General features: G+C 45.3%; 1 protein-coding gene across 3 annotated transcripts; it reads left to right on the top strand.

Annotated features, from left to right (window-relative positions):
- Positions 1 to 1,540: 1,540 nt before the first annotated feature.
- On the top strand, positions 1,541 to 10,657 carry NOLC1 (nucleolar and coiled-body phosphoprotein 1). Of its 3 annotated transcripts, none has more exons than XM_074339136.2 (13): positions 1,541 to 1,742; positions 4,272 to 4,327; positions 4,427 to 4,584; positions 4,691 to 4,824; positions 5,364 to 5,529; positions 6,198 to 6,319; positions 6,452 to 6,593; positions 7,064 to 7,192; positions 7,376 to 7,486; positions 7,581 to 8,234; positions 8,416 to 8,522; positions 8,695 to 8,787; positions 8,955 to 10,657. In XM_074339136.2, the coding sequence occupies exons 1-13, from the start codon at positions 1,623 to 1,625 to the stop codon at positions 9,111 to 9,113; spliced, it is 2,151 nt and encodes a 716-aa protein (XP_074195237.2). In that variant the 5' UTR covers positions 1,541 to 1,622; the 3' UTR covers positions 9,114 to 10,657. The 3 variants fall into 3 exon arrangements, with proteins under 3 accessions (XP_074195237.2, XP_019580553.3, XP_019580552.3); XM_019724994.3 differs by having other exon boundaries at positions 1,542 to 1,742; positions 4,445 to 4,584; XM_019724993.3 differs by having other exon boundaries at positions 1,542 to 1,742; positions 4,442 to 4,584.
- Positions 10,658 to 12,403: the final 1,746 nt, after the last annotated feature.

The raw sequence follows: 12,403 nt of genomic DNA, 5'->3' as shown, positions 1-12,403 counted from the left end.
TGGACTTGAAACTTGGCTCCTCAGTGAAATCAGTCATTTAGGGCAGTGCTTCTCAAACTTTAAAAAGGCACTTTAATCATCTGGAGATCTTTTTAGAATTCCGATTTTGACTTCTGGGATGGGGGCCTTATATTCTGCATTTCAAACGAGGGGATGCTGATGCTACTGGTCCTAGTAAAGGGTTTTAATACCAAGGACCTAGAGGAAACTTACACTTGTTCTGAATAAAGATTTTCTAAATAGACTTGTACATTTTAGCTTGAGCACAATGCTTGGCACACAGCAGGTGCTCAGATGTTTAAAGAAAGCATGCATGTGGGTAGACCTCTGGGGAAGAGGGAATGTAGGAGTTACATCTGTGAGAGGGGAATACCTATTTTGAGAAAGGCAAAGGAGAGGTGTGTTCCCTGAGAAAGTTCATCCTTCCCCTTCCTGAGGGGCATTAAATGCGAAGTAGTCAAGGGGTAATGGGTAGGATTGAAGGAATTGCTGTCTGCTGCTAATGAGAACTGAAATATGGTAGAATTTGGAATTGACTTGGCAGGCCTGGGCATTGACATTTGAGTATTCAGGACAAAGGGATAGGCAATTGGGGGGTTTTCTAGTTCTATGTGAACTGTGACCCAGGAGATAGAAGGGTTATTATCAGGACTATAGCTTGAACAGATTGCTGCTGTGTCACCCAAGTTTGCTGCACAACCCCTTTTACCTTCACGGAGCTAACCTAAGACTGAGTAAGGAGGGGAAAGGGTTGTCTCATGGGCAAGACATGATTGAGGGAGGGGCAGTTTGTGGAATCAACACTCCACCTCTACCACGGATAATCTGAAGGATCCTCTTTCATAGAGATGGGAATCCAGAGGCTGGGGTGGTATCTGAGAAAGGGTCTCCCTGGCTGTTGGAGGCGGTGAAGATAAAGGTTGGGAATCCATTGGCAGCGTGGAGAATGGGGGCGGTTGGGAGATCTTGTGATGGTCTAGAGCGGGGGGTGTCAAAACTGCAGCCCACAGGCCAACTGCGGTCCGCAACCCATTGTTAATTGGCCCGCAGCAAATTCCAAAAATATAGTTTACTTAAACCAGGTGAGGCAATATGTACTGCACCTCCAGTGAGTGGCCTGGCTGTTTGTGTATTTTACCGCATATGGCCCTTCGTAAAAAACATTGAAAAAAGTTTGGACACCACTGGTCTAGAGAGTCCAAGGATAGCTCGAGCCTGCGGGTCCACATTACTCTAGAATCCGAATCCCAGTTAGGGTGCAGGGAAACTGCTGCTGGGAGAAAAGGTTCCTCCAGGAGAATGACAGCGCGGGAAGTCCAGAGTTTTCCCGCCACGGCCGTGGGCGTGACCCCTGACGTCAGGGCCCCGCCTTCACAAAGTGGCCGACGGCAGACTCCGCCCTTACCAAGATGGCGACACTCGTGGGACCGGAAAGAGCTTACAGATTTCGCCTTGACCCTGCCTCCAGGTGGAGGCGGGACTGCCCTGTGGGGTGCGCCCGCCCCTTCCGCTGTGCGCTCGCGCGACGCGATGGCGTCACAGGGTTCGTCCCCGCGTCTCCGGGTTCTTGAGTTCCTCTGTCGTGCGTGTCGGCAACGGTAGTGACGCGTATTGCCCGGAGGATGGCGGACGCCGGCTTGCGTCGCGTGGTTCCCAGCGACCTGTATCCTCTCGTGCTCGGCTTTCTGCGCGATAACCAGCTCTCGGAGGTGGCCAATAAGTTCGCCAAGGCAACAGGCGCTGTGAGTCCCGGGCTTGGGGCACGGGCCGGGTGGGATGACCACGGGGCTCCCGGCCCTGCCATGCTTAGGTTGCCAGGTAGGTCGGTGGGGTCTGCCAGCAGTGTCTGTGCCGAACTCGCGGCGGTGACTGGAGAAAGCCTGGAGCCCACGGGGTCTGATTAAATAGCGCTGAGTCTTGCTGCTTTTTTTCTGGTGAACAGTGCTCTGGCGGCAGCGTGGGACCCTCGTGGCCCAGATCACGTGGCTGGCGAGTGCGGCGTGGAGGGAGTGCCCTGTACCACCGGAGGAGGCATTGGAGGCTCCTGGTTCATTCTTTGGGCTTTACGTTGGCTGATGCCAAGCGTGACTTGATTTTAATTCGTAATCGAATTTATCCCGGATTCAAATATAAGTAAAATTGCTTTACAAGCCTGGGGTTTTCGTTAGTAAAGAAAATGAACGAGAGTAGAGGCAGGGTTCTGTTTTCAGTTATACTGAAGCGGGATTGAGCCTCATATCCCTACCAAGCAGGCACAACAGTGGGCTTGGATCTTTGACTTGTGGAATCAAGCACATACAGGTTTGGGACCAGGCTCTGCCGCTTAAAGACGTATGACCCCAGCTTGCTTAAACTGGATCAGTTTCTATTTCTATGGGGATATCGTCATTCACTTTATAGGATTTTTGTAAGTTTCAGTAACCTGTATTCAAAATGGCAACCTGGTGCTCAGGAAGCATCAGTGAGCGAAAGCTGTTACAGTTTTGGTAACTGAGGATTTTCCAAACAGTAAAAGGAAGATGACTAGGGATGTAAAAGATTTGGAAGTTACGTCTCAAGAAAAGCAGACATGATTGTATGGGAAAAAACCTTAAGAGAGGGTAGAGTGTCTGGCAGTGCTAGTTTTTGACGAAGAAGATAAACTTGTTCTTTGATGCAGAATCAGGCTGCACAAGTTGAGAATCAGATCAGCCTCAGAAAGGACTTCCTGAAGCTGGGCGAGAACCTGCCATGTGATCCAATATAACTGCTTTCATATTGAAACTGTTTGGAATTGACTGTTAGGGAGGCTGCAGAGAATGTTTCCACAATGGACTGGATGGAATTGGCCCTTTCAGAATTGGGATTCTTTTTTGTGTGTCAAAAACTAATCTTTGTGGAGGGCTTACTAAGGGCCAGATGCTTTCCAAATGCTAAACCCTTGATGTGCCTTATCTCATATCCTCTCAGCAACTTAAGATGTGCAGTGTTAGTCATCTCCATTTTATAGAGAAGAAAACAGGCTTAGATTAAGTAGTTTGCTCGTCTGACTCTGAGCCTGTACTCGTGTGTACTGTAATGCCTTGCCATTTTTTTGCATCAATACAGAGGGTGCCAAAAAATGTATACACATTTTAAGAAAGGAAAACTATTAAAATTGTAATAATCAATGTATACCGATAACAAAAGATGAATACAAGACTCATTTGACTTCTGCAATTACAAGAGGTGCTCAAAGTGGTCACCATCAGCGTCCATACACTTCCTTTCTTTTTTTTTTTTTTTAAATGTAAGAGAACAAATCCACTTTATTTAGTTTTCAGTAAGTTTAAATCCTTGAGGGGTACAGTTACATGGATTCTGTGTCCTATGGCCTTAGCAGGTAGGTTGCTTTGGAATTTGGCATGAACCATGCCACTGTTTCCATGGAGTTACCTTTCCCCAGATTACTCTGGTTTTGTTCGGTTTGCCACCAGGAGTCACTGTTGTTCTTTGCCTTGTACACATAAGCACATTTCTTGCCTAGGTAGAATTCACTTTCATCCTGAGCATAAGCACCTTAAGTTTTAAGAAGAGTTGTGTGCTCTCTCTGGTTCTGGAGACCCGCTTATAGCTAGCAAAAATGGCTTTGGACCAGCCTTCCAGACATATTTGTTGTTTTAGAAGTCCTATTCCCAGCAGGCCTCCACAGGCTCCAAGATCTAGACACTTCTGATTATAGGCGAACTATTGCTTGAGCAACATTGATCAAAGTATCCACTTGTATACATTTTTTTGGCACCCGCTGTATATACTAGTGTAATTAGTAGCTGGATGCAATTCTGTACTGAATACATGACATACATAGCTTTTTACCAATCTTCTCTTGGAGGCTGTTTTCCAGTGATTTGGTTTTATAAATCACATTGCAGCAAACATCCTTTTTATAAATGTTTGTGCCCTTGTTACATAGGTAAGTTAAATTCCTAGATAATACATTGTTAGAGTAAGGGAAATGCACATTTTAAAAGTCTTTGATAAATAGGATGGACAAGTGAGGGATTGATGGTGCCAGAAACTATAAGATTAGCCCAAGCTTTTGGTACCAAAAATTGGGAAATACATGAGTAGAATATTTTTTTCCTAATTTGTGAAAGTAGGAGAAGTCACACAAAGTTGTAACATTTATATGAACTATAGCAGGTATAAAGCAGGTCATTTAATGAGAGAATAACAAAATCTGATCTCCCCTAGAATAACCAGGATAAAGGATAAATTGTTTTTACCCAGCCTTTTTTTCTTTTCTCCTTCAGACCCAGCAGGATGCCAATGCCTCTTCCCTCTTGGAAATCTATAGCTTCTGGCTCAAGTAAGTGTTCTGTGTACCACTGTGGCTATTTTCTACCCCCAAGTGGGCTGGGATGTGTTCCTTGGTTTGGGAAGGAACTTCTGATCATCCAGAAGTTAGCCTAATCTACCCCAGCAGGTCCACCAAGGCTCCAAAGCGGAAGTTACAGGCAAATGGACCAGTGACTAAGAAGGCTAAGAAGAAGACTTCATCTAGTGACAGCAGTGAAGACAGTAGTGAGGAGGAAAAAGCCCAAGGGCCCCCAGCTAAGAAAGCTGGTAAGGCAGCCGGGCAGGGAGTTGGGGATAGCGGTTCCAGGAAAAGGATCTGTAGTCTGCCTATACTGCATGGCTGATTCTTACTGGGACCTGTGCTTTTGTTCAGCTGTACCTGCCAAGTGGGGCAGTCTGCCTCAGCATCCTGGAAAGGCCGCTGCCAAAGCATCAGAGAGCAGCAGCAGTGAAGAATCCAGTGATGAGGAGGAGGAGGAGGAGGACAAAAAGAAAAAGCCAGTCCAGGTTTGCAACTTTGGGAAGGAGGGGGGTTGCCTAAGGGATCTGTAAGGAGAAACCTAATATCTTGGCTTCTAGCTTATGACTAAGGGGTGGTGGTGGGGTAAGTGATTATGGGGCAGAAAACCTGGGGACTTTCAGAGAGGTGATAGAAGTATGAGGTTCTGGAAAGGGTATTTCTGAGGTTGATGTTGGACTCTGAATCTAGAGGAAATTCAACCCATTCTGCTTCTCTAGAGGTACTGGCCTTCTCTAGGACACTTTTAGGACTCCAAGAGTAAGATAATGTGTTTTGTATACAGGTGTTGGAAGCTCTAGGCAGGGAATGGCAGGGTCAGGGCCAATACATTAAGTGGCTGAACTTTTTGTTTCTTGTTAAGAATTTGTTGTCCTTTCCATATGCTGTCCTGCTTAGCTTTCCCTTGCTCATAACTGTTCCGTCAGCCCCTAAAAAATAAAGGAGCCTAGGAAGCTTTCTACCTTAGGATGCCGTTTGGATACCCAGAGCTCTTGCGGATTTTCCTCATTGTGTTTTTTCGCTGAAGGGAGTTAAGCCTCAAGTCAAGGCGGTCAGAGCTCCTCCTAAGAAGGCGGAGAGCTCTGATTCTGATTCTGACTCAAGCTCAGAGGATGAGGCACCACCAAAGAACCAGAAGCCAAAGACAACACCTGTGGCAGCTAAAGCTCAGGTTAAAGCCCCAGCCAAACCAGGTACTGTTTCTGTTTCTAAAAGGCTGGGCTGGGGACTCGTTTGCTCTGGGGACTGGTGTTTAAATTGCTCATTCAACACAGGTGAAATGGTACTGGTTGTTGAACTGGAGATAGTGATTATTGTTATTTTTATTAACGAGTAAAAGTTTTCGTAATTAAAGACTAGTAACTAAAGAAACAGTTCGCAGCAAGGGAAAATGTTTTTAAAAATGGTATGTTTGTCATTTCTTTAGTTGTATTTCATAGACATTTTATATTCCCACAAACATTCTACTGTGACCACTTTTACCTCTATTCTTTATGCTTTTCAGTACCGTTTTTCCTTCTATACCATCACTCAATAGGAGAAGTGAGAATTTTTTATTTTTTTCTGTAATTTTCCTGCGATAAAGATTAGGTTGTGATTTAGAGGAGCTTCTCTAGAAGTTGGAGTGAAAGATTTCAGAGGGCATATTTAAATTATTTGCGTCATACCATTTTTTAAAGATAGTTTTATTCCTTAAATTAGGCAGGAAAGACATCCTGTGATACCGTAAACCACAGCGGTCTCCTTCATGCCCGCTCTAAAAGCAAGAGAATTGATAGACCCCCGCCTAAGTTCTGAGCTAATAAGAAGGAGGTTTTTCTGGGCCTTTAATGCCATGGTACTTCTTACACTCTTTTCTTAGGCACACCTGCTCGAACAGCACCTAAAGTAGCCAATGGCAAAGCAGCTGGCAGTAGCAGCAGCAGCAGCAGCAGTAGCAGCGACGACTCCGAGGAGGAGAAAGCAGCAGCCATCACCAAGAAGGTCTCTGCCAAAACTTCTACCAGGGCAGAGGGGGCGGGCGGGGCAGGGTGTGACGGGAAGGTCTCTATTTCATGGCAGGATTGGTTGGGTCACCATTTTCCTGTGGTAACTGATTTTCTCTGTATGATGCAGCCTGTACCTAAAAAGCAAGTGGTGGCCAAGGCCCCAGTGAAAGTAGCTGCCGCCCCCACCCAAGAGAGTTCCAGCAGTGAGGACTCCTCCAGTGAGGAGGAGGAGGAGGAGGAGCAGAAAAAACCCGCGAAAAAAAAACCAGGTGACAGGACATGGGGAGTTAGGCTGCATGACTGTTACCAGGGTCTCGTTGCAGGACGACCTCTAGTCACCATGGGAACCTCTCCATAGAACTGCTTGACAGGACAGCTAGTACCTCCCAGAGAAAGGAGAAAGCCGCATTGCCTTTTATAACCTAGACTGGAAAATGACATGTCAGCATCTCTGCCATATTCTGTTTGTTAAAAATGAGTCACTAACGCTACCATGTTTCCCTGAAAATAAGACCGGGTCTTATATTAAGTTTTGCTCCAAAAGACACTTCAGGGCTTATGTTTAGGGGATGTCCTCCTGAAAAATCATGCTAGGGCTTATTTTCCAGTTAGGTCTTGTTTTCGGGAAACATGGTAACCCACACTCAAGGGAAGGGGTTAAGTTCCATTTCTAGAAAGGAGTGGTATCAATGAATTTGTGTACGTATTTTAACCCCACCACACTGTTCCTTTTAAACAGGTCCGTATAGTTCAGTCCCCCCACCTTCTGCTCCCCCACTCAAGAAGTCCCTGGGAACCCAGGCTCCCAAGAAAGCTGCAGAGAAGAAACAGCCTATGGAGAGCAGTGAGGACAGCAGTGAGGAGTCTGGTGAGTCACCACCAGTGGAGAGTGGGTCTGGGGAATGTCTGAGGAATGGGAAGACAGAAATGCCCTGTCCTCCTTTCACTGAAGCAAGACAGGGCTAAGGCTCTGTGGGTCTGTGCATCCTTTTTACTGTTCCTGGTGGGGTCGGGACACTGGACCCAGCTTAATGCCATAGGTTCTCTCCAGATTCAAGCTCTGAGGAAGAAAAGAAACCGCCAGCTAAGGTAGTCGTCTCTAAAGCAGCCGCTAAACCAGCTCCAGCAAAGAAGGCAGCAGAGAGCTCTTCAGACAGCTCCGGTAAGGCATATGGAGGCCCTCGGGGTAGTGGGAGCTTCAGGGGCTCTCCTTAGTCTGATTTGGGGAGCTATTCATTCTGTTCTGTCCTGTCTAGACTCTGACAGTTCTGAGGATGAAGCACCCGCCAAGCCAGCCGGTATCACCAAGAATCCCTCAAGTAAGCCAGCTGCCACTCCCAAGCAGCCTGCAGCTAAACCAGCCACAACTCCCAAGCAGCCTGCAGGCAGTAGCCAGAAGCCTCTGACCAGAAAGGCTGATAGCAGCTCCAGCGAGGAGGAGAGCAGTTCTAGCGAGGAGGAGGAGGAGGAGAAAATGAAGAAGATTGTGGCCACCCCTAAGTCCAAGGTGATGGCCAAAGCAGCTCCACCATTGCCTGCCAAACAGGCCTCTCAGGGCGGTGGGGACAGCAGCTCTGATTCAGACAGCTCTAGCAGTGAGGAAGAGGAGGAAGAGAAGACGTCTAAACCTCCAGTTAAAAAGCCACAGAAGACAAAGGGAGCAGTAGCCCCTTCCAAGCCAGCCGCCACAAAGAAAGTAAAGGCCAAGAGCAGCAGCAGTTCTTCTGATGACTCCAGTGAGGAGGAGGAGGAGGAGGAGAAGGCCAAGGGCAAGGGGAGTGCTAGACCACAAGCCCCCAAAACCAATGGCACCTCTGCACTCACTGCCCAGAATGGAAAAGCTGACAGGGATAGTGATGAGGAGGAGGAAGGAAAAAAGACAAAGGCAGCAATGGCAGTTTCTAAGCCAGGTTTGTATCCAAAGAAGCTTCCCCCTAGGGCCCCCCCGCTAGAAAAATCAGGATGGGATATATACTCCTGGGGGATGGGGTAGGGAGAGGAGGCAAAATGACCAGGTTCCAGTTGCAGCTTCTTCGTGTGGGAACCTGGGAACAGGAAAGTGGTCTCCTGAGTCTGCCTTTTTTTTTGTAGGTTCAGTAAAGAAGCGGAAGCAGAATGAGGTTGCCACAGAGGCAGAAACTCCTCAAGCCAAGAAGATAAAGCCTCAGACCCCAAACACATTTCCAAAACGGAAAAAAGTGAGTTGCCTTATTTTCCTCTCAGGAGCCTTTATAAAGAGTAGGAGGAAGAATCTGGGATCATCCTGGCAGCTGTGCCTGGCCTGGCACACATGCACCTGTGTGTAGCTCGGGAGGGCTTTTCTGTAACCTGACTACTCCATCTTTAATGTCCTACTTCATTCTTCTCCAGGCAGAAAAAAGGGCATCATCCCCATTCCGAAGGATCAGGGAGGAGGAAATTAAGGTAGATGCTCGAGTGGCAGACAACTCCTTTGACGCCAAGGTGAGGAGAGAGGGTGTTCACTATTCTTGAGGTGGGTGGGGTGGAAGAGAGGACAGCTTTTGCTTCCGATTGGGGGGAAGCTCTCTGGGTTCAGGTGGCCTTGAGCAGGGAGAAGAACAGGACAGGGCTCTGGTCTTCTGCATGTTAACTACCTCTCTCCTCACCAGCGGGGTGCAGCCGGAGACTGGGGGGAAAGAGCCAATGAGGTCCTGAAGTTCACCAAAGGCAAATCCTTCCGGCATGAGAAGACTAAGAAGAAGCGGGGCAGCTACCGAGGAGGCTCCATCTCTGTCCAGGTCAATTCAATTAAGTTTGACAGTGAATGACCTGGGGCCATCATAGTGAGGCAGAGGTAATGATCTTACTACTTACTTTCCCCACTGGACCCAGGAGCCCTCGGCTCTATTAGGGGAGGTCTGGGTGAGGACCGCAGTCTAGAATAGACCGAAGACTTTGCATTGGGACATCCTGTCTGGTCCTTTTCTGTGTTCGTAGTTTTGTACATAGATTTGTTTTTGAGTGTTGAGTAGCAAGGACAAAATAAGGGGAGTGTTCTTTTTTAAAAAAAAAATCATTTTAGTTGTCATCCACTTACCCTGTTCCGTAAAATCCTCATACTGAGAAATTTGTATATTTTATATTAAACATTTCCTATTGATTTTTGTTGTGATTTATCCCACAGATAAAAGCTATTGCTCAAGACATAGTAAAAAGTCACATGTATAAATTTTTATAATTGGAGAGTTCTGCCTATGTGAATGTACATGTCCACAGTTCATCCCTCCTACCCCTCAGCCCTGGTGAGGGGCAGTTAAGAATGGTTAATGTATATGTCTGTTAAGCATGGACTGTGTAGTTCAACCTCGTTCATTGGGTCTTGGACTGAAATTCTCAGACAGTATGGACTTAACTACTTTTCGGGATAAAATTCACTCTTTTGTTACAGGTAAAATTCTGGTGTGGTGTGAATGCGGTGGGATCAGTCTGAATATTTTGTTTTCTGTAATATTATTACATAATGATGTTTGCAATACATGGTTCTTAATTTGAAAGCATAAACTTTTCTATTGTTCAACGACTTGTTCTGATGACCCTTAATAGTGTTGAGTACTAAAATGAGGACTGTATTGTCTGATTTTTTTTTACATTTTAGAGAACAAAATAACAATTTAATCTGGAAAGTGCATATCACTTGGTATTTGTGTCTTGGTAGCAGTGGTGACACAAAATTAGTTTTGTTAACTCCTACATCACTGATCAAGAAAGTGAAAGAAGAAAAACTATAATTAATAACCTCAATCCTCAGTAGGAATTAGGTTACATTAGTCAGGTAAATTTATAATCACCTAAGTATGTGCTAATGGAAATGGGAAGAATCTTTACAAAGCATATTATCTGGTAATACTTGAGTAGAGTGGAGTTGGGAGAACATCCTAATAGGATTATTGTGTCTTGTCGTTGGTACATGGGAGCAACTGATGTGCCCCTTTCAGAACCTTAACTGTCAGCAAAGTGGAGGTAACAATACAAAACCAGTGAGCTGAGATATGACTCCTAGGCCAAGCTGGCTGAGTGTAACGCTGTAGGACATGTCTGTTGGCAGTGCTCAGCCAATGCAAGATGGAGAGGCATTAGTCGGTGAATTCTGGAGGTTGGGCTGTCCCTGTGGTGGGAAGGTGGAGGTCTTAAGATTAGCCTCCCCTTGTTTGGATTCCGTACTTGCCAAGTAACCTGATAATAACCTGGTGTTTCATGTAACTGCCTCTAGGAAGAAAACGCACTGTTCTTGTGCTGACACAGGTATTTCAGTCTGCATGGTAAAAGTTACACATCTTACTACAAAATAATAAACTAGCTGGTTTATAATGTGTCTTGGGAGTTTTATTATTGTGAGTCCAAAGTCCTCCCACCCCCTACTCAAATCACGATAACTGAGGTGCCAGTTAGAGGGCTGGGGTCCAGACCTGTGAGTTCACCACAGAATCTTCTTGGCAGCAGCTTGCTGGCTCTTCTTGGCCATGCCTTGTCTCATGGTGCCTTTTCCAGGCAATCGTCCAGCCTGTGTGTAGTCTAAATTGGAGGTTTGCAAAATGGCCTGTGGTCCAGATCCAGCCCATGGCTAGTTTTTGTATTACTTAGGAGCTAAGAATGATGTTTACATGTTTAAAGGGCTTTAAAAAAAGACTGTGTGACTTCCTGTGGCCCACAAAGCCTACAATATTTACTGTCTGGCCTTTTACAGAAAAAGTGTGCTAACGGCTGGTGTAAATCAGTGATTTCATAACACTAGCTGAAAATTACGACCATCTGGGGCACTGCTAGAAACACTGATACCCAGGGGCCCCTCAGACGGTTGAGTCCGACCCTGGTGTTCTCTGGTGGGGCCTGTTAGTTCCTAGGTGATTCTAGTAAGCAACCAGTGTTGAAACCCATTGATGTAAGTATTTGAAAAGAAATTAATTGATATTTTTTCTTTCCTCATGCTTGCTTCCATTTTCAAGTGTATTTGTTAAAACTAATAGTATAAAGTGAAAAGTAAATTTCTATCTCCTTTTAGCTGTTTCTTGGGACTTGATTCCTGTACCTCCTTCTAGAGAGAGTTTCTCTGTTTATTTTTTTTTTAATTTTTATTGGGGATTATTGGTGAATATTGGGGAACAGTGTTTCTCGAGGGCCCATCAGCTCCAAGTTGCTGTCCTTCAATCTAGTTGTGGAGGGCGCAGCTCAGTTCCAAGTCCAGTTGCCATTTTCAACCTTTAGTTGCAGAGGGCGTAGCCCACCATGCCATGTGGGAATTGAACCAGCAACCTTGTTGAGAGCTTGCGCTCTAACCAACTGAGCCACCTGGCTGCCCTGAGAGTTTCTCTGTATGTAATATGTGCGTCCTCTCACGGTTTTCCTTAAACAAATGGGGTAGCTTGCTATATGCAGTGTTTCATAACTTTGGAGCTTATTTCATAACAATACAGCAGCTCACTTTTAATGGGCTCATGGTACTCCAGTCTATGGAAATAGCATAAGTTATTTAAACTAGTACCTTATTTGTAGATGTTTAGGTTGTTTTACTAGGTTGCCCTTATCATCGATTGGGCAGGTATTTTCATCTTAAAATGGATTATAATATATACCCATTAACTTTTTTCCTAAAAATAGATGAATAATTTGTAAGTTTACTATTTATTGTTTAAAGCTATGACTTAATGTTTTTTTCTTTTGCATCTCATAAACATAACCTTTTCCAATTTTGTTAGCTTTTTTAACTTAACAGACCTCCTTTCCCTTTAGGTCTTACAAAGCTGAACCTGCTACATATATGCAGCTGTGTTACACAAATGAGGCAGTTTAACGAATTGTAATAGCATTTACTAGGAAATTACTTATCGTCTCTGAATCTCCTTTCTCATATTTAAAATGAGAGAGTATTCGCTCATCTTTTCTGTAAAATCTGACTGCTCCAGAGGGCTGCTCTAAGGACTGAGAAGTTATCTAAAGCGCTTAGCACAGTCCCTGACACATTGTAAACACTCCATGACTGCCACTTGCAAAATAAAGAGGATTTTAGAAATGACTTTCCTTGGTATCCTGTGATGTGCAACATGCCATTTCAACAAAAGCT

This window comes from Rhinolophus sinicus, chromosome 15 (assembly GCF_057876585.1).
Source record: "Rhinolophus sinicus isolate RSI-liver-muscle chromosome 15, RSI-T2T, whole genome shotgun sequence".
Classification (NCBI taxonomy): Eukaryota; Metazoa; Chordata; class Mammalia; order Chiroptera; family Rhinolophidae; genus Rhinolophus; species Rhinolophus sinicus.
The sequence above is the reverse complement of the archived record's forward strand: the minus strand, read 5'-3'. Positions and strand labels throughout refer to the sequence as shown.